At 45.3% G+C, this 20,045-nt stretch overlaps 1 protein-coding gene across 2 annotated transcripts; it reads right to left on the bottom strand.

Moving 5' to 3' along the window:
• Positions 1-1,242: 1,242 nt before the first annotated feature.
• AIF1 (allograft inflammatory factor 1) lies at positions 1,243-3,314 on the bottom strand. 2 transcript variants are annotated; one of them, XM_047859343.1, is made up of 6 exons: positions 3,178-3,314; positions 2,939-3,000; positions 2,778-2,844; positions 2,338-2,379; positions 1,995-2,157; positions 1,243-1,448 (listed from the first exon to the last, which is right to left on the bottom strand). In XM_047859343.1, the coding sequence occupies exons 1-6, from the start codon at positions 3,200-3,202 to the stop codon at positions 1,364-1,366; spliced, it is 444 nt and encodes a 147-aa protein (XP_047715299.1). In that variant the 5' UTR covers positions 3,203-3,314; the 3' UTR covers positions 1,243-1,363. The 2 variants fall into 2 exon arrangements, with proteins under 2 accessions (XP_047715299.1, XP_047715300.1); XM_047859344.1 differs by lacking the exon at positions 2,338-2,379 and having other exon boundaries at positions 3,178-3,276.
• Between the last annotated feature and the right edge of the window lie 16,731 nt (positions 3,315-20,045).

Here is a 20,045-nt window from a genome sequence, read left to right as displayed (position 1 = left end):
CTCCAGAGGTCTGAGCACAGAACATTAACAGAGGGGACAATTTATAGTCTGTTACTTCCGCATTCCTCATTATTAGTAATTTGGCGCCTGAGGCAAGCAGGGTGGGAAGAAGAACCCAGAAGGGAAGTCTTCAGGCAGGGACTGAAATTCCCTGATCAGTCCTGTCAGCCATCATATAACAGATTTTTCCCTATCAGTTGGAGGAAAGGTCCAGTGATAGCCTCACTGAAGGCTCAGGAACTCTGAGGTTCCTGCCTTTCCTGGGACTGGCTTTTTAATCCTTTCTGCTACCCAGGGATTCAGTATCCCCTGTATCTGTTCTCAATAACCTCCTAATAGAAGCCCCCTTTCCCTTCATTAAACTTAGTTTCTGCAGGTTGTTCCCCAAAAGGACCTCAGTGACTAATTTAACATTTAAATTATCAGTTGGTTAAACCTCTGACTTTGGCTCAGGTCATGATCTCACAGTTTGTGGGTTTGAGCCCCATGTAGGGCTCTGTGCTGACAGGTCACAGCCTGGAGCCTGCTTCTCCCTCTCTCTCTGCAACACCCCCCCCCCCCCAACTCATGCTCTCTCTCTGTCTCCTTCTCTCCAAAATAAATAAACATCTTTTAAAAATTTACAAAGACTAGTAATGGAGAATATCAGTTCAAGGTAATCGTTGCTCGAGATGATTGCTGGCTCAGTCAATAATGTGACTCTTGATCTCAGGGTTGTGAGTTGGAGCCCTATGTTGGGTGTAGAAGTTACTTAAAAAAAATAAAATCTTAAAGAAAAAAAAAAGGTAATCCTTGCTCTTCCTTGTGGACCTGAGTGATTTTTTGTTTGTTTGTTTGCACACGTCTTTTTGTTCCATCTAAATTCCTTGAGATCAGGGCTATCATATATCTGGAATCTCCCTTGGAGTACAAAACCATCTGCTGTGGTTGACACTTTACAAAATTGTGGAAGGAGGGGCCCCTAGGTGGCTGGGTCAGTTAAGCCTCTGACTTGGGCTCAGGTCATCATCTCATTGTTTGTGAGTTTGAGCCCTATGTGAGGCTCTGCACTGACAGCTTCAGATTCTCTGTCCTCCTATCTCTCTCTGCCCCTCCCCCCCTCAAAAATAAATAAACATTTAAAACAAAATCATGGATGGATTGTTCATTTGGGCAAATCCTCGCTGCTCTTCCCTCAAAGGGCCTCACTTCTCCCTAAACCCAGGATAAAATTCCCCCCAAACGGAGACCGAGCTGACTTGATCTGGAGAAGGAGGATAGTTTATTTAATTTAGTGTAACTGTGGCTCACAATTCTGTGTTCTTTTTCCATGCTGGGGTGATTAGGAACCCCATCAATCCCACCACATCTCCCCTACCATAAATCAGGGCAATTCAGAGATATTTCTCTTGGCTGGGGGACCTGCTGGCTTCTCCTGTTCTCTTGCTTTCTCCTCGTACATCAGGATCCTGGTTGAGATGGGAAAAGACAGAGGGATCAGGAGATAGCCTTCTCAAGAGAATACGTTTTAGGCTACTGTGAAAGTCTGGAAGGGGCGACTGGGTGTCTCAGTCAGTTGGGCAGCCAACTTTGGCTCAGGTCATGATCTCACAGCTCATGAGTTCGAGCCCCACATAGGGCTCTGTGCTGACAGCTCAGAGCCTGGAGCCTGTTTCAGATTCTGTCTCCATCTCTCTGCCCCTCCCCTGCTTGAGCTCTGTCTATCTGTCTCTCTCTCTTTCTCAAATGTAAAAAATAAAAAACATTAAAAAAAACCTTTTAAGAAAGTCTGGAAGAGGATGGGGTTGTTATGGTGGGAGGAAGAGGAAGGAAAGTGGAGATGGGAGAACTTGGGGCTGTGGGGACTAGAACAAGGGGTAGGGATAGGAACTTGGAAGGATCCCTCAAAGAAGGGAAGAAATGGATGCTGAGTAATGTGTAGGTGAGCCTGGAGACGGGGATAGGGGTGAGGGGAAAACAGGTAAGTATAGGAGAGATTGGAACTGGACCCTCACATTTTTAGGATGGCAGATCTCTTTCCCAACATCATCTTGAGAAAGTCAGAGTAGCTGAAAGTCTCCCCAGAGCCGCTGGACACCTCCCTGATTAGTTTCTTCAGCTCCAGGTGGGTCTTGGGGACCCCGAGTTTTTCCAGCATTCGCTTCAGGGACATGATATCTAGAGGCAGAGGATGGGGGTGAGAGGAGAGGAGCCTCTGTCTCTCTCTGTCCTCACCTTCACATTCCCATTCTCCTCCCTCCTACTCTGGTAGCTGGGCCCTCTCAAACCACTAAGAACTGCAGGAGACACCTCCCTCTTCCTGGGTCTGCACACTTCCCCAGATCACTCTTTTCTCACCGATATCTCCGTTTCCATTCAGGTCAAACTCCATGTATTTCTCTGGGTGAGGGGAGAAGCAGATAGGGTCAGCGCTGGCTGGAGGGTCCATGGGAGGGGCACGGCAGGGGATTGAGAAAGGAGTTGCTAACCAAGCCCTAGGTGGGGAAGATGTGAAAGGAGGAGGTAGGGCAGCCTGAGGAAGTGCGGGTCGGGTAGAGGGGCCCTGTTTAAAGTGTAGGGAAACAGAGAGGGTGCTGGGCAGGGCAGCCCAAGGAAAGGGACGGCAACTAGGGGGGCAATAGGGGCAGCCTCCCTTCTTCCCACCACAAATGTAGATTTTGTGTCTCTGCTGTCCCTTCTCTGTCCTTGGGGAAATCTGCCCTCCTCACTCCCCCCCTCCCTCCCCCCCCCCCCCCCCCCCCCCCCCCCCCCCCCCCCGCCGACAGTTTTCCCCTCACTCTTGAAGGCTTCCAGTTTGGAGAGTAGATCCTCATCACTGCTATATTTGGGATCATCCAGGAATTGCTGTTGGGGGGGGGGGGGGGACAAGAGGCAGGATAGGTCCCCTGGTCCAGGGTTCCCTTCCCACAGGCCCTGCCCCCTTAGATCTTCCTTTTACCTTGTTGATTTCATCCAGTCTGTCTTCCTGCTGGGCCTTCAGCAGCCCGAAGGCTTTTCCTCCTGAGGGGGCACAAAGGTTAATGCTTCCTTACCTCACATTCCTCTTCTTACCCCCACACCCGCCCAGGGCCATCACATTTCTGCCTTCCTAGGCCTGCTCACCACCCCCTAGCCCCCGCCCAGGTCTGTCCATCTCTTTACTCTTATTTTAGGCTCTGCCGATTCTACCTTCCCTACCTTGTAAATCTCTGGTGTGGCTCATAGCTCAGCAGCTGCTGGAGAGGCCGGTGGACTGGTGGGTACAGACTAAGCTGGCGCCCTCTCTGTCTCCTCTCCCATCAGCCTCTTCTGACGCCTCCCTCCCAGACTTCCCCTTTCCCCTTATTCGCTTTTCCTCTAGTCCCAGGCTTCACTTCCCCATCAGCTTTTGCTGACAAGAGCACCCCAGAAGGAAGGGGGGGGGGGTGCTGCAGGATGGAGAAGAGAAAATAGCATTCTCCCAAATTCCTCTTAAGGAGAGCCCAGTGTGTGCATGAAAGAAAGAAGCCTTGGGGGCGCCTGGGTGGCTCAGTCTGTTAACTCTCGGACTTTGGCTCCGGTCATGGTCTCCCAGGTTCATGAGTACAGCCCTGCATCAGGCTCTGTGCTGATAGCTTGGAGCCTGGAGCCTGCTTCAGATTCTATCTCTCTCTCTCTCTCTCTCTGACCACCAACGCTCATACTCTCTCTCTCTCTCTCTCAAAAATAAATCTTAAAAAAGAAGAATAAGAAAGGAAAGAAGCCACTGGAAGTATGGCGGTAGGGAGGGACGGAGGAGTATTTATTCTCAGGAACAAATGGTCTTTGAACAGGTCCAGAGGGTCAGGTAACCCTCAAGGCTTGCATTTTCTCAGGTTTCATGAGTCTGGGTATGCAGGTTCGGATAGACAGCTGAGGAAGGGCTGACTGAATTTTTCTAGGCCATGAATGGGAGAAAAATCTGAAGTCCACTGGCACATCTGGGAGGAATGCAAGATGTGAGGGATCAGAAAGGGAGAGAAGCTTCACTCTCTGGTCTGGCAGTTCCACGGAGGCACTTGGAAATGTGGAAATGTCTAACAAACGAGTTTTTTTTTTTTTAATCTTTATCATTTATTTTTGAAAGACAGAGACAGACAGACAGACAAAGCTTGAGTGGGGGAATGTCAGAGAGAGAGGGAGACACAGAATCTGAAACAGACTCCAGGCTCCGAGCTGTCAGAACAGAGCCCCACGCGGGGCTTGAACCCACAGACCACAAGATCATGACCTGAGCCGAAGTTGGACGCTTAACTGACTGAGCCACCCAGGTGCCCCCAAATGAGTTTTATTTGTTCACTTTAGGATGTGCACTGTAACCCACTCATCTTATCTCCTTTGAAATAAATAGTGAAATCTACAGAGCTCAGGAATTTGAGAATTTAAGTGGATTCTTTGGAGGAACTGAAAGTGTTACTGAGAGAGACAGCATTTGTAGACACAAGAGCCAGGAGGTGAAGCCAACATTAGGGATGTGTGTGTGTGTGTGGGGGGGGGATGCCAGTCACCGTGGGTTCAAGAGAGTGGATAAGTAACTTCTAATAAATGTCTTCACTACATATATATGCTTTCCTTTTTTTGCTGTATGGGTAGTTGCTTCTAGGGGAGGGGAGGATAGTGCATTCCCCTCACTGAGACATTTTGTTCAAACTCCCCACCCAGAGCTCTACCCACCCTGCCCCAGCATTGATGGAGACACCTTTCCTTCTCCTCTTCCTTCCACCTTATTTCCCTTTCTGCAGCCAGGAGTATTTACTTCTCACTGCCCTCTCCCTGACCCATGCAGGTCAGGGGAGATGCTGGGGTGAACTCTGACTTTTTGACTTCCCTTTATTGCACCTGCCTCTAACCCTTCAGAGAAAGCTGCAACCCTGCACTCAGGTCTCAGCGCCTAGTGGGGGGAATTCATTTCCTTATTCATACATTTATTCAACAAATATTTATCAAGTACTTACTATATGCTAGCTCAGTGAACCAAACAAATGTCAGTTCTTGTCCTCATGGACAGTGTAATTGCGGCAGACAGACAATAAAAATAAATATATTAGGGGACCTGAGTGACTCAGTAGGTTAAGCACCCGACTTTGGCTCAGGTCATGGTCTCGTGGTTAGTGAATTTGAGCCCCGCATCAGGCTCTGTGCTGACAGTTCAGAGCCTGGAGCCTGCTTTGGTTCTGTGCTCCCTCTCTGTCTCTGCCCCTCCCCTGCTCGTGCTCTTTCTCAGTCTCTCAAAAATAAATAAGCTTAAAAAAATTTAAAAATAAATAATTAAATATATTAGAGGTATCTGGCTGGCTCAGTCAGTGGAGAATGTGACTCTTGATCTCTGGGTTGTGAGTTTGAGCCCCATGTTGGGTATAGAGATTACCTAAAAATAAAAAATTTTAGAAATGATAATCATTAAAGGTGGCAGGAACCTATGCGGAAAAACAAAGTAGGGAAGGGGGACAGGAAGTGCTGTGGTGGACTGTAGTATTAAATAGGGTGATCAGGAAGCCTTCTCTGAGAAAATGATATTTGAGCAAAGATTTCAAGGAGCTATGGAAATAAGCCCTGTGGCTATATGGGAGAGGAGCATTTCAGGCAGAGGGCACAGCAAGTGCAAAGGTCCTGAGGTGAGAATATGTCTGGCTATCTGGAGTATTCATGAAGCAGCAGGATGGCCAGTGTAGCTGGAGCCAGGTGTGTGAGGGGAGACGGCCAGATTGTGTAGGGCTTTATAGGCCATTGGGAAGACTCTGGTCTGTATTTAGGGTGTGACTGCCTTCTAGACTGTTCTTTCCATCAAGGATGGTTTGGCAGACTACCACAGTGGGATAGAGCTTAGATGCTCAGAGAAATGTCTGGGGATAAAGTGTCCCTGCTCTGACGTAGGACAAAAGTGAAGAGAAAGACTCTTTTGAAGGGCAAAAGGGTAGAGAACAAATCCCAGCCAGAACACAGCTGTGGGGAAAGCCTGTGAAGAACAGACATGCAAGAAGACATCTCCCACCCCATCTCAGAGCGCTGCCCTCTCAACTGCAGAGAAGACTAGCTCATAGTAGGTAGGGGTAAAGGGAAGGTGGGGCTTCTGGGCACAGGTGGGAAATAGCTGTAGGGGTGCATTTAGGGGCTTGCTGCAAGGAATCCACAAGAACTTGGACATAGGGGAAGTAGATAGCTCTCTGACAGGCTGCAAGATCTAGAACTGAGCTGAGATGTGCAGAATCCCCTTAAGATAGTGGCTGTCAGTGAGTGGCCCTTCCACCAGCATTAACATAGAAGCAAGTTAGAAATGCCCCTTGTTGGGCCTCAGTGCAGACCTACTAAATCAGAAACAGTGGGGAGTGGTCCTAACACACTAGCTTTTTAACAAGTGCCTCGGGTGATGCTGATACACCCTCAAGAGAGCCACTGCCCCAAAGCAACAGAGGTGCCCAAGCCTGCAAGGCTTGCTGAACCCAGGCTGGAGGTGTCAACTTAGCTTAAGCTTGGTTTAGAGGTCAGCCTCAGAGGAAGAAAAAAAGGAGGAGTCACTGAGGCCAGAGTGTCCAGCCAAGGAGTCAGGGAGATGATGCTGAGCTGGCTCAGGAAATGACCCATTAGATGGGGCACCTGGGTGGCTCAGTCAGTTAAGCCCCGACTTAGGCTCAGGTCATGATCTCACAGTTCGTGGGTTCGAGTCCTGTGTTGGGCTCTGTGCTGACAGCTCAGAGCCTGGAGCCTGCTTTGGATTCTGTGTCTCCCTCTCTCTCTGTCCCTCCCCTGCTCATGTGCATGCTCTCTCTCTCTCTCTCTCTTTCTCTCTCTCTCTCCCTCTCTCAAAAATAAGTAAACATAAAAAAATTAAAAAAAAAAAAAAGAAACGACCCACTAGAACCCCATGAGAACCCCATGAGATTAGAATCCCATATGAAAGTAGCACTGTGTTGCTAAGGGCCCTTGTTATGATTCCGTGCTCTCCTGGGTAACTGCTGCTTAGAATTAGGCTCCACGGAGTGTGCTTACAGGACAAAAAATATACTAGCCAGAAAACTTGTCTGTGTGTGTGTGTGTGTGTGTGTGCTGGAAGTCTTCTGTTTGCCCCTCCGCTCTCCCTCTCCCACACTGCTCTCTGCCCTAGGAAACTGACCTGTACAGACCACACCAAGGGCACCTCTGGCTTCTAGCCAGTTTTGGCTGATGGAGAGCCTGGCACATTACATGTATTGCCTTGTCAAAAACCACATCACAGTTTAAAGTTCTTTGTAAGTTTATTTAATTTAATTTATTTTTTAATGTTAATTTATTTTTGAGACTGTGTGAGAGACGGAGTGCAAGCAGTGGAGGGATTGAGAGAGGGAGACACAGAATCCGAAGCAGGCTCCAAGCTCCGAGCTGTCAGCACAGAGCCCAATGCGGGGCTCCAACTCACAAACCGCAAGATCATGACCTGAGACAAAGTCGGACACTTAACTGACTGAGCCACTTAGGCGCCCATATTTATTTACTTTTTAAATGTTTATTTAAGTAATCTCTACACCCATTTGCGGCTCAAACTCATGACCCCAACTTCAAAACTCCCATATTCTACCGACTGAACCGGCTAGGCACCTCCACGGTTTAAAGTTCTTGGGGTGCCTGGGTGGCGCAGTCGGTTAAGCGTCCAACTTCAGCCAGGTCACGATCTCGCGGTCCGGGAGTTCGAGCCCCGCGTCAGGCTCTGGGCTGATGGCTCAGAGCCTGGAGGCTGTTTCCGATTCTGTGTCTCCCTCTCTCTCTCCCCCTCCCCTGTTCATGCTCTGTCTCTCTCTGTCCCAAAAATAAATAAACGTTGAAAAAAAATAAATAAAGTTCTTATTTAAGGGGTGCCTGGGTGGCTCAGCTGGTTAAGTGTCCCAACTCTTGATTGTGGCTCAGGTCATGATCACGGTTTGTGAGTTCAAGCCCCACGATGTGCTCTGTGCTGACAGCTCAGAGCCTGGAGAGCCTGCTTTGGATTCTGTGTCTCCTTTCTCTACCTCTCCCCCGCTCATGCTTTCTCTCTCTCTCAAAAATAAATAAACATTAAAAACATATTTTTAAATAAATAAAAAACAAATGTCTTGTCTTTTAGGGGTGCATGGGTGGCTCAGTCACTTGAGCTTCCAACTCTTGATTTTGGCCCAGGTCCTGACTCCAGAGTTGTGAGATCTAACCCTGCATGGGGCTCTGCACTGAGTGTGGACTTTGCTTAAGATTTTCTCTCTCCCTGTCCGTCACTTCCATTCACTTGCTCTCTCTCTAAAAATAATAAGGGGCACCTGGGTGGCTTGGTTGGTTAAGCATCCAACTTCGGCTCAGGTCATGATCTCACAGTTCATGAGTTCAAGCCCTGCGTCTGGCTCTATGCTGACAGCCCGGAGCCCAGAGCCTGAAGCCTGCTTGGAATTCTGTGTCTCCCTTTCTCTCTGCCCCTCCCCTGCTCACACTCTGTCTCTCTCTCTCAAAAAATAAATAAACATTTGGGGCACCTGGGTGGCTCAGTCGGTTAAGCGGCCGACTTCGGCTCGGGTCATGATCTCGTGGTCCGTGAGTTCAAGCCCCGCGTCGGTCTCTGTGCTGACAGCTCAGAGCCTGGAGCCTGTTTCAGATTCTGTGTCTCCCTCTCTCTGACCCTCCCCTGTTCATGTTCTGTCTCTCCCTGTCTCAAAAACAAATAAAACGTTAAAAAATTTTAAAAAAATAAAGAAACATTAAAAAAAATTAAAGACAAGCACTTTTGTTAAAAATAAACAAACATAAAAATTAAAAAATTACAAATGTCTTTTATTTAATGTGGCAGTAAATAACTGCATGATTTATCCTATTGCAACTTTTTATTTTTTTATTAAAAATTAAAAAAAAATCTTTATTTATTTTGAGAGAGAGAGAGACAGAGCATGAGCAAGGGAGGGGCAGAGAGAGAGGGAGACACAGAATCTGAAGTAGGATCCAGGCTCTGAGCTGTCAGCACAGAGCCAGACGTGGGACTTCAACCCATGGACTGTGAGATCATGGCCTGAGCCAAAGTCGGACGCTTAAGTGACAGAGCCACCCAGGCACCCCGATTGCAACTTTTAAAAAAGTGTTTATTTTGAGAGAGAAAGAGAATGGGGGAAGAGCAGAGAGAGAGGGAGAGAGAGAATTGCCTGCAGGCTCCGCACTGTCAGCGCAGAGCCCAACTCGGTGCTTGAACTCAGGAACTTTGAGATTATGACCTTACCCGGAATCAAGAGTCAGACACTTAACCGACTGAGCCACCCAGATGCCCCACAACTTTTATTTTTGAAGATTTTATTTATTTATTTATTTATTTATTTATTTATTTATTTTTAGTAATCTCTAACCCAAGGTGGGGCTTGAATTCACAATCCGGAGATCAAGAGTCACATGCTCATCCACCTGATCCAGCCAGGCGCCCCTCTATTGCAACTTTTAATTAATATTTTTGTAACTATAATGGGTTTACTTTGTTATATATTTTTTATTTTATGCTTTACCAGAATGCCAAAGACATCTGCAGTACAAAATGAGTTAAAATCTCTGCCGTAATCTTTTTCTTCCCTCATTCCTTTGAACCTGGGGTGGTAATATCCCTTGTGATTCCCCTCTACCCCACTGACAGGTTTGTAAATAAATGAGCTCCTCAACCTAATTTGAGGGTGCTGTTTCCTGTGTTCCCCCAGACTCTGACTGATGCCGTGCGCACACGTCTGTATGGAGGGAGTGTGAGGGTCTGGGGAGAAATGGATTTCTGCAGCTCTGTTTCTCACTGTCAATGGGTAAAAGGGTTTCCTGGCGTGTGCACCAGACCCAGGGGCTTAACAAGATGCTCTCCTTGAAGCCAGGTGAAAACCTCGGCCTTACTGAAAGGCTTTTCTTTTCTAAAAAGCCTCCTTGTAGGGCTTTGAGGGGAGCACAGCAGCAGTTTACTCCTAAATTTCACCTCTTGTCTCCTGGAAACCATACAGAGCGATAAGGAGATTGGTGTCTCACACACTCACACACACGCACACTACATTTTCACTGAAACTAGGACACCCGACACACCTACAACTCCAAATTATGAGTACGTGTGCCCAAATTCCACACTGAAAAGGCAGAGGCAGTCCCCAGCAACGTGTCAGGGAAGATTAGGGAGAGAAGGAGGGTCCAAGTGACAGCTCTGAAAAAAACAAATACTTCTTCCTGGGAGGAAGGGCATCACCCAGAGAAGGAAAACCTGAGCGCAGGGCTGATTAAATGGACTCGAGTATTGGTAAAAGGTGGAGAGAGAATGTTTTAAAGGAGGGAGAATGTCAGCTCCTGCGCTGACAGTGCGGACGGAGCCCGCTTGGGATTTTCTCTCTGCCTCTCTGCCCCTCCCCTCCTCTCTTGCTCGCAAGTGTGTTCTTTCTCTCTCCCTCAGTATAAATAAATAAACATTTTAAAAATAAATAAAAATAACTAAGTGCCCGAAGGGACCCAGAGGTGGCAGATATCAGAAAGTGCCAGCAAAATTCTTTTATTTTTTAAAATTTATTTAAAGTTTATTTATTTATTTAGGGGGAGAGAGAGAGAGAGAGAGCAAGAGAGAGAAAGTGGGGAAGGGACAGAGAGATAGGGAGAGGGAGAATCCCAAGCAGGCTGGGAACCATCAGAGCAGAGCCCAACAAGGGGCTTGAACTCCCAAACCACGAGTTCATGACCTAAGCCGAAGTCGGACACCCAACCGACTGTGCCCCCAAATTCTCCTTAATGTTAAATGCATCACCCAAACATTATGCACACTTGGGTGATGACGGCCTGTGAGGCCTCCTGGGAAATAAAGAAGCGTCAGGTTGGGGGTAAACACTTGCTTACTAGGAGACGCTCTCAGATGCAGAGAAGGTAGTGGCCATATAGGAGTGCCAAATTAGAAAAAAATTTTTTTAAGTTTATTTATTTATTTTGAGAGAGACAGAGACAGCGTGAGTAGGGGAGGGGCAGAGAGAGAGAGAGAGAGAGAGAGAGAGAGAGAGAATCCCAAGCAGGCTCCACACTGGCAGCGCAGAGCCTGAGGCAGGGTTCAACCTCAGGAAACCCTGAGATCACAACCTGAGCCGAAACTGAAACTGAGACTCAGTAGCTTGACTGACCGAGCCACCGAGGCACCCTAGGGGTGCCAAATTTTAAGGAAATAATCCACTGTTATGGCAAAAGTGGAGGAGCCCTTGAACTTGTAAATCTGGAAATCCATATTGGACCCTCTCCTCACCCCCCCTCACAAGGCACTCCTGACAACAGTTGAGAAAACTCGATCTCATTTAAATATGAGTGACGAAAAGAAATGAACATTTGAAGAAAAAAAAAAGCACCTGGCTGGCTCAGTTGGTAGAGCATGACTCTTGAACTCAGGGTCCTGAGTTCAAGTCCCACATTGGACATACAGTTTCTTTAGAAAAAGAAAAAGGAAAAAAAAAAAAAAGAAAAAGAAATGAACAAAGACTGTATTCCATTAGCTATGAGAAAAAAGGTAAAAAAAGAGCAACACAATTTACTGACAGATGACAACGCACCAGAAATACATGGCCAAAACCTCGTGGAAATTGTAACCCAAAATTCCATCATGAATTGAAACACAACAAAACTTGGTGTAGCCTTTTAGCAATGAAGGAAGGACACACATCAGAAATACAAGTACTCAGAGAACAGATGATATATAACAAGAGGGTATGAATGCGAACAGGAAGAAAGATGCAGAAGAAAAATACAAAACTATTTCAAAAGTGAACACTAGGGTGCCTTAGTGGCTCAGTGGGTTGAGCGTCAGACTTCAGCTCAGGTCAAGATCTCGCAGTCAGTGAGTTGGAGCCTGTTGTTGGGCCCTGTGCTGACAGCTCAGAGCCTGGAGCCTGCTTCAGATTCTGTGTCTCCTCCTCTCTCTACCCCTCCCCACTGGTGCGCTCTCTCACTCTGTCTCTCAAAAATCAATGTTAAAAAAAATAAAAACAAAAGTGAACACTAAATTTCATGGGAGAATAAAGACATACATTCATAATTGCTTTTTTTTCATTTTTTTAATGTTTACTTATTTTTGAGACAGAGAGACAGAGCATGAACAGGGGAGGGTCAGAGAGAGGGAGACACAGAATCCAAAGCAGGCTCCAGACTCTGAGCTGTCAGCACAGAGCCCGACACAGGACTCGAACCCACGGGCTGTGAGATCATGACCTGAGTCAAAGTCGGACGCTTAACCAACTGAGCACCCAGGTGCCCATAATTTTAAAAATCATAAATGACTTGTGAAATGGGTTTTTTTCCTGCTTATAGAGTTTGAGTAGTTATCATGAACAAAATCTGTCAACCGCTTTTATTGTATTGACTGCGATGGTCAGATGGATTTTCCTCCTTAATCTCTTAATGCAATGAATTGCATGAACAGAATTAGAAATTGCATGAATAGTGAATTACTTTCCTGGGATAAACACTGGTTAGGTTGTTTTGTATTATTTATTCAATTTTGGTTTAGGTTTTTAAATATTTTTATTAAGTTCTTTTTTTTCTTGCATCTATATTCATGAGTGAAATTGTTTTATAATTTTACTTTCTCAATTTGCCCTTGCCTGGCTTTTGTATGAAGATTACATTAATCTCATGAATTAAGTTGAGAAACTTTTCCTGTTTCCTGACAGCTAGAATAATTTTTATATGACTGGAATGATCTCTGGTTTGGAAGTTTCATAACTATCTGGGTTTGGTGATTTTTTTTTTGATGGCTAAATTTTTTTTCTAAGTTTATTTAAGTAATCTCTACATTCAACATGGGGCTCGAACTCATGACCACAAGATTAAGAATCACATGCTCTTCTGACTGAGCCAGGCAGGCACCCCACTGGTGGCTAAATTTTTTTTTTTATAAAGTTTTTATTTATTATTTATTTATTTTGAAAGAGAGAGAGAGAGCGCAAATGTGGAAAGGGCAGAGAGAGAGAGGGAAAGAGAATCCCAAGCAAGCTTGGTCTTGTCATCTTGGGGCCTGATGCAGGGCTTGGGCTCAAACCCACAAACTGTGATATCATGACCTGACCCAAAATCAAGAGTCACGCTTAAGTGACTGAGCCACGAAGGCAACCCTGGTCAGAGATTTTTTAATATTAGTAGCCTTTGTAAATATATATATTTTTTCTGCTCTATTTTTTCTTTTCTTTTCTTTTTTTAAATGTTCGTTTTATTTTTGAGAGGGGTGGCAGAGGGGCAGAGAGAGAGGGAAACCAAGAATTCGGAGCAGGCTCTGTGCTGTTAGCACAGAGCCCAACGAGGGCTCGAACCCATGAACCATGAGATCATGACCCGAGCAGGAGTTGGATGCTCAATCCACTGAGCAACCCAGGCACCCCTCTATTTTCTTCTATATTTCATTAATTTTTTTTTAATTTTTTAACGTTTATTTATTTTTGAGACAGAGAGAGACAGAGCATGAACGGGGGAGGGTCAGAGAGAGAGGGAGACACAGAATCGGAAGCAGGCTCCAGGCTCTGAGCCATCAGCCCAGAGCCCGACGTGGGGTTCGAACTCACCGACCGCGGGATCATGACCTGAGCCGAAGTCGGACACTTAACCGACTGAGCCACCCAGGCGCCCCTATATTTCATTAATTTAAAAAAAATTTTTTTTTTTAATTTTTTTTTTTTTTTCAACGTTTATTTATTTTTGGGACAGAGAGAGACAGAGCATGAACGGGGGAGGGGCAGAGAGAGAGGGAGACACAGAATCGGAAACAGGCTCCAGGCTCTGAGCCATCAGCCCAGAGCCTGACGCGGGGCTCACGGACCGCGAGATCGTGACCTGGCTGAAGTCGGACGCTTAACCGACTGTGCCACCCAGGCGCCCCTAAAAATTTTTATTTGAAGGCAAACCATAAGAGACTCTTAAATACTGAGAATAAACTGAGGGTTGATGGGGGGTAGTGGAGGAGGGGAAAGTGGGTGATGGGTATTGAGGAAGGCACCTGTCGGGATGAACACTGGGTGTTGTATGGAGACCAATTTGACAATAAATTTCATATTAAAAAATTTTTTTTTTTATTTGAGAGAGACTGTGAGTGGGGGCCGGGGTAGAGGGAGAGAGAGTCCTAAGCAACTGTGGGCTCAATTTCTATCTCACGAGTGTGAGATCACTACCTGAGCCAAAATCAGTTGCTTAAGCAACTGAGCCACCCAGGCTCCCCTATTTCATTAATTTCTAAAAGTATCTTTATTATTTTCTTTCTTAATTTTTTAGGATTGTTCTGTGCTCTTTTTCTAATTTCTTGAAATACCTGTCCAATTCAATGACTTTCGAATTTTCCTTCCTAATATACACATTTATTTTTTTCATGAATTGTTCTAGCTACATTCCATAGTTTAGATAGGCAGTGTTTTCACTGTCATTCAGTTCAAAATATTTTATTTTAATTTTTTAAAAGTTTATTTATTTTGAGAGAGAGAGACAGAGAGAGAGGGAGAAAACAAGTGGGGGAGGGGCAGAGAAAGGGAGAGACAGAATCCCAAGGACGCTCCATGCTGTCAACATAAAGCAGGATGTGGGGCTCAAAACCAGGAACCTTGAGATCATGTCAAGATCAAGAATCAGACACTTAACTGACTCAGCCACCCAGGTGCCCCCAGTTCAAATATTTTAAATTCTATTATAATATCTTGTTTAACATTTTCATTACAGGTAGATTTCTAAAGTTTAAAAGTACATTAAAAAACATTTTAAAAAATTTCCAAGCATATAATAAATATTCTTTGTTATTGTTCTTAAATTGTCATGGCTTTTGGGCAGCAATTGTGGTTTATATGATTTTGATTCTTTTTTTTCTAAGTGTCTATGTTGTACCTGAAAAAAAAAATACATATTTTCTAGTTTTTCTAGGATCCTACATATTTCTTCTAGATCAAGCTTGTTAACTATCCAGTTTCACTCTTCTGTGTTGTTAGTAATTATTTGCCTGTTTGATTTGTCAGTTTCTGATGGATGTGAGTTAAAGTTTTCCTTTAATATTGTAGGTTAATTTTTTTTTTTTTTTAAAGAACCTTGTACTGAGAATCTGAGGGCATCTGGGAGTGGTCCCAGCCAGTCTGGTGGAGTCAGGGAATGCTTTTTGGTAGAGGTAGCAATGGGTCCCCAGAGGAAAAAAGGTGAGTGCATTGCCAGCCTTGGCTCATTCCCCCACCCAGAGAGAAATGGGGCGGGAAGAGAGTGAGATGGGTGGGGGAAAGAGATGTGCTGGAAGATGGGGAAACAGAAAGAATATAGAGAGAAATGGGGGAAGAGAGAGACAGGACTGGAGAGATAGGTACCTGGCACATGGTAGGCACTCACCAAATATTTGCTGAATGAATGAATTAGTGAATAAGCAAATGTATGTGTGTAGGGGTGAGGGGGGCTGGGTAAAGATGTGTAGAGAGATATAGGGTGTGGATAGAGAGATAGGGAAGAAACAAGTTATACGAATAAAGATAGTGAGAAGAAGGAGTTGTGGACACAGATGTGGGAGATACAAGAGAAGGGGAGAGGTGAAGAAAGACATAGGGAAGATGAAGACAGAATGTCTGGCATGTGGACGGAACTCAGTAAAAGCATTGTTGAATGAATGGTTGAGCCTCCACGCTTGGAGAGGGAGGTGTGGAATGGATATTGAGAAGAAACCACACTGTCCATTAGAGAAGCAATTGTACTAGTTTCGTACTGAGGTAACGAGGGCCTTGACTAGCAGTGAGAATTAAGAGGTGGGAAAATACCCAAGATATTTCAGAGGCAGAATGGACAGGATTTGGAGATAGATAGGATCGGGGAACTGAGGGAGAAAGTAGAAAAACACAAATCCCAGGGTTTTTTTTTTTATATTTAATTACTAATTTTTGAGAGACAGCACAAGCCAGGGAGGGGCAGAGAAAGAGAGAGAGAGAGAGAGAGAGAGAGAGAGAGAGAGAGAGAATCCCAAGCAGGCTCCAGACTCTGAGCTGTCAGCATGCAGCCCGACGTGGGGCTTGAACCCACAAACTGTGAGATCATGACCTGGGCCGAAGTCGCCCATATAAATCCCACGTTTTTACCTTAAGTGATGGGGTGGACTGTGTTTCCATTCACCGAGATGGGGAATATAGGAATCTGACCCAGTTTGGGTGGACACGGATGATTTTGAAATGCCTGTGAAACATTCTGGAGGAGATATCTAGAGGGCAGGTAGATATTTTGGACTCAGGTGTCAAGAAAGAGGCCTAAGGGGCACCTGGGTGGCTCAGTCGGTTAGGCGTCCAACTTTGGCTCAGGTCATGATCTCACGGTTTGTGAGTTCGAGCCCCGCATCGGGCTCTGTGCTGACAGCTCAGAGCCTGGAACCTGCCTTGGATTCTGTGTCTCCGTCTCTATCTGCCCCTCCCCACTTGTGCTCTGTCTCTCTCTGTCTATCAAAAATAAATTTTAAAAAATGTAAAAAAAAAAAAAAAAAAAGAGGCCTGAGGTGAAGGTGTAGACGGAGATGAAGATACAGACTGGAGACTTGACAGGGAATAAGAAGTAGTAAAAACTGGCTACATACAACAAGATTGCCTAGGTGAGCCCCATGGTAGATGCTCAAAATTTGTTGAATGAAAGTGAAAGAGAAAAAACTCAGAAGTCTCCAACAGCTGAATTGTGTGTGAAAGCACATGCATAGGTTACAGGAGTCTGGAGGGACTCAGGCCTGATCGATTTATGTCCCTGGGAAAGGGGAGGTAAGATTCCAACCATGGTAACATGATTTACGGTGTAGGCCATGTAGAATCAAGGTGGTGGTTGGAGTAGACAAGGTAGAGCAACTGTGAAATTAGTGTATTGAAAGATCATTTGCAAGACATATGAGAATGTTCATACAACCAGTTGCACATCATTAGATGAGTGGATAAATAAAATGTGGTACATCTGTATTATGGAATACCACTTGGCAATAAAAAGGAACAGGCTACTGGGGCACCGGGGTGACTCAGTCAGCTAAGCATCAGACTCTCTCTGTCTCTCTCTTTTTAACGTTTATTTATTTTCGAGAGACAGAGAGTGAGTGGGTGAGGGGCAGAGAGAGAGGGAGACACATAACCCGAAGCAGGCTCCAGGTTCTGAGCTGTCAGCACAGAGCCTGATGTGGGACTCTAACCCAAGGACCGCGAAATCATGACCTGAGCTGAAGTCAGATGCTTAACTGACAGAGCCACCCACATGCCCCAACATCAGACTCTTCATTTCAGCTCAGGTTTTGATCTCATGGTTTATGAGTTTGAGTCCCACATGGGGCTATTCACTGACAGCGCGGAGCCTGCTTGGGATTCTCTGTCTCCTTTTCTCTCTGCCCCTCTCCTGCTGTCTTTCAAAAATGCATAAATAAGCATTAAAAAAAAAAAAAACCAAGCTACCGATACATGCAACAATAAATGAATCTCACAGACATTATACAGAATGAAAGAAGCCATATGCAGGAGTGTGTACTGTATGATTACACTTACATGAAGTTCAAGAATAGAGGCATAATATAGGGATATAAACCTACAGAGGTATAAATCAGTGGTTGGTTCTGGGAGGGGAGAGGGATTGACCGAAAAGAGACATGGGGGAATTTTCTGGGGTGATGGAAATGATCTGTATCTCATTTGCAATGTTGTTTACATGGATGTGTAGATTTGCCAGAGGATATCAAACTGTACATCTAAGATCTGTACATTTTACTGCAAAGAATTACACCTCAATGTTTAGAAATACCATTTACATGGACATTGAGTCTCCCAGAGAGATAGCAGAGGCTGGAACAGAGAGGAAGCTAGAGAGTTAGGTGCCTGCTCTTGGTGAATGTGAAGGAGATTAGACAATGAGGGCAAGGAGACTGAAGGTGGTGAGGTCTGATGCAGGAACCTCAAGAGTAGCTGTGGTTAGAGGTTGAAAGTAGAACCTGGGGGCCACGAATTAGTTGAAAATGTTTAAAAAGACTTGGCCAGAGGAGAAGTCCACCACATCTCACCACTACCAACACAGGAAGGAACCCCAGGTGAGGTGGGGTGGCTGTGCTAGGATTCCAGAGTTCCTTCTGTGTCTTCACCTCTTTTCCTGCTCTGAGCTCTGAGTTATTTGTTAATTGGTCCTGACCACCCTCAAGGCAGCCTAGAGTGAGGTGTTAAAGAAGCTGGATCCGAGGGGTGCCTGGCTGGCTCAGTCAGTAAAGCATGGACTCTTGATCTTGGGGTTGTGAATTCAAGCCCCGTGTTGGGTATAGAGACTACTTAAAAATAAAATCTTTAAAAAAAAAAAGTTGGTTTCAAATAAATAAATAAATAAGTTAGATCACAGATGTATATACATCCACTTCACAACTTCTTTATTCATTGGCTTTCCTCTTGAGTCCCTGGTAAAAAATTCCATCCTTGTGCTGATTAGTGCATCAGTTCCTGTCCTGCAGGTTAAAGTTCCTTAGAGAGTCTCAGAGTTATTGAAAAGGGTCCTTGAATCTACACTTCTACCAGGATTTATTGTAGATGGACTTAAAAAAAAAAATCCAAGTACAATCTTTGGAATCCACAACATTTTTGGATATTGGAAATCTTAGGTACAGAAAAGAGGTAGAGAGAGCAAGATACCCTTGAGTTCAGGCAGAGCTTAACCATGGTCATCCTAGCCCCAGACTGGGGAGGGGCTAGGGACTAACATACACTGAGCATCCAGGACAGTGAAGTCTGGAAATTGACAGATGCTATTCACATTCACAGATGTGTAAGCAGGGGAACCAGGGCTCCAACTTAGGCTGACTTGACTTCAAAGCCGCATTGTCCTGAGACATGGAGCAGTGCCATGTGATTGAGCGTGTACTGTAGAAGTATGGAGTTTTATCTTCAGGCCAGTGGCGCTTCCCAGCCCTACAGCCCCAGTCCACTGGTGGTGATTTCTGCTCCCTCCTCAAGTTGCTTATCATAGTTGAGTAGAAGAAACCATTTCTTCCATATTGACTCTTTGGGATGGAGATGGTCTGTTGATAGGATGAGGCAAGGTAAGGGACAGGACAGAAGCTGGAATTCAGGCCCTTTTGAGAAACCACTTCTGGGTGTCTCAGGACTCCCCAGGCTCCATGACCACCAGGGGGCAGCCCTTGCCTAGCCATGACACCTCAATTCCACACCCTCAGGTTAGAGGCCCTGAAGAGGAAGCCAGTCTCCTGATGGAGAAAGATCAAGTCAGTCCTTCCCAGATTATGTGGCCTATGTTCTTGTGCAGGTGGTTCAGAGAGGTTAAATAATTTGTTCAAGATCATATAACTAGTTTGTTGGGGATTTTGCATTAGAACCCAGCCTGACTCCAAGCCAGCATTCTTAACCATGCGATTACTGTTTCCCCAAGACAAAACTCCAGATCACTGCAGGGAAGACTGGGAATTGCAATCCACGAATGTATTGTGAAACAGAGCTAGAAACAGGGACACAAAGGGAAGAAGATGTATTAATATAAAAGGAGCCAGAACTGTGGGGTGAGGGTTGTTAACCCTAACCCTAACCCTAACCCTAACCCTTTGTGCCCATGTCTCATGAGGAGCATTGTATACGTAACCCTCCTTTTCTAGGTGCTGTGCTATCTCATTTGGTGTGTAATGCATTTACAAGAATGTGTGGTATATTCTTGTACCATTCCCTATATAACCCTGGAGTTATGAACTCAATGTCTTTCCTTAGTGTCTGTAAGAGTATTTTTCATGTAATGAGCACTTGGTAGTTTCTCAAGAAATGCTAGCTAAGTAGTGAATAAAATAATAAATGAGTCGGTTTACTGGTGGGTGATAAGTGCTTGCAGAACACAATAGGGTAAAGCAGCCCTCAGCGAGAGGTATACTCCTTTAATGGAGACCTGAATATGAAAGAGTACAAATCTCTCCATCCCTTGCACTTGGCCAAACCACCCAAGTCCACACAATCTAAGTAAAACAGGTTGATTGCTATGCAAATGAACCTTCCAAACAAAGACCCTAGCAACCACCTGCTGCCACCACCAATCAGCTTGCTTCTCCTAATCCCCTCCATTATAGAATTTCTAGAGCAGCCTTGGGGGAGGGCCAG

The sequence above is a fragment of the Prionailurus viverrinus genome, chromosome B2 (assembly GCF_022837055.1).
Source record: "Prionailurus viverrinus isolate Anna chromosome B2, UM_Priviv_1.0, whole genome shotgun sequence".
Taxonomy (NCBI): Eukaryota; Metazoa; Chordata; class Mammalia; order Carnivora; family Felidae; genus Prionailurus; species Prionailurus viverrinus.
This window is presented reverse-complemented; position numbering and strand designations above follow the sequence as displayed.

Excerpts from the sequence above, each read along its gene's own strand:
- AIF1 (XM_047859343.1), bottom strand. The coding sequence starts at position 3,202 with ATGAGCCACACCAGAGATTTACAAG. Across the intron at positions 3,001-3,177 it reads CCACACCAGAGATTTACAAG|GAGGAAAAGCCTTCGGGCTG; the intron begins GTAGGGAAGGTA and ends GTGCCCCCTCAG. Across the intron at positions 2,380-2,777 it reads CAAACTGGAAGCCTTCAAGA|AGAAATACATGGAGTTTGAC; the intron begins GTGAGGGGAAAA and ends CCCCTCACCCAG.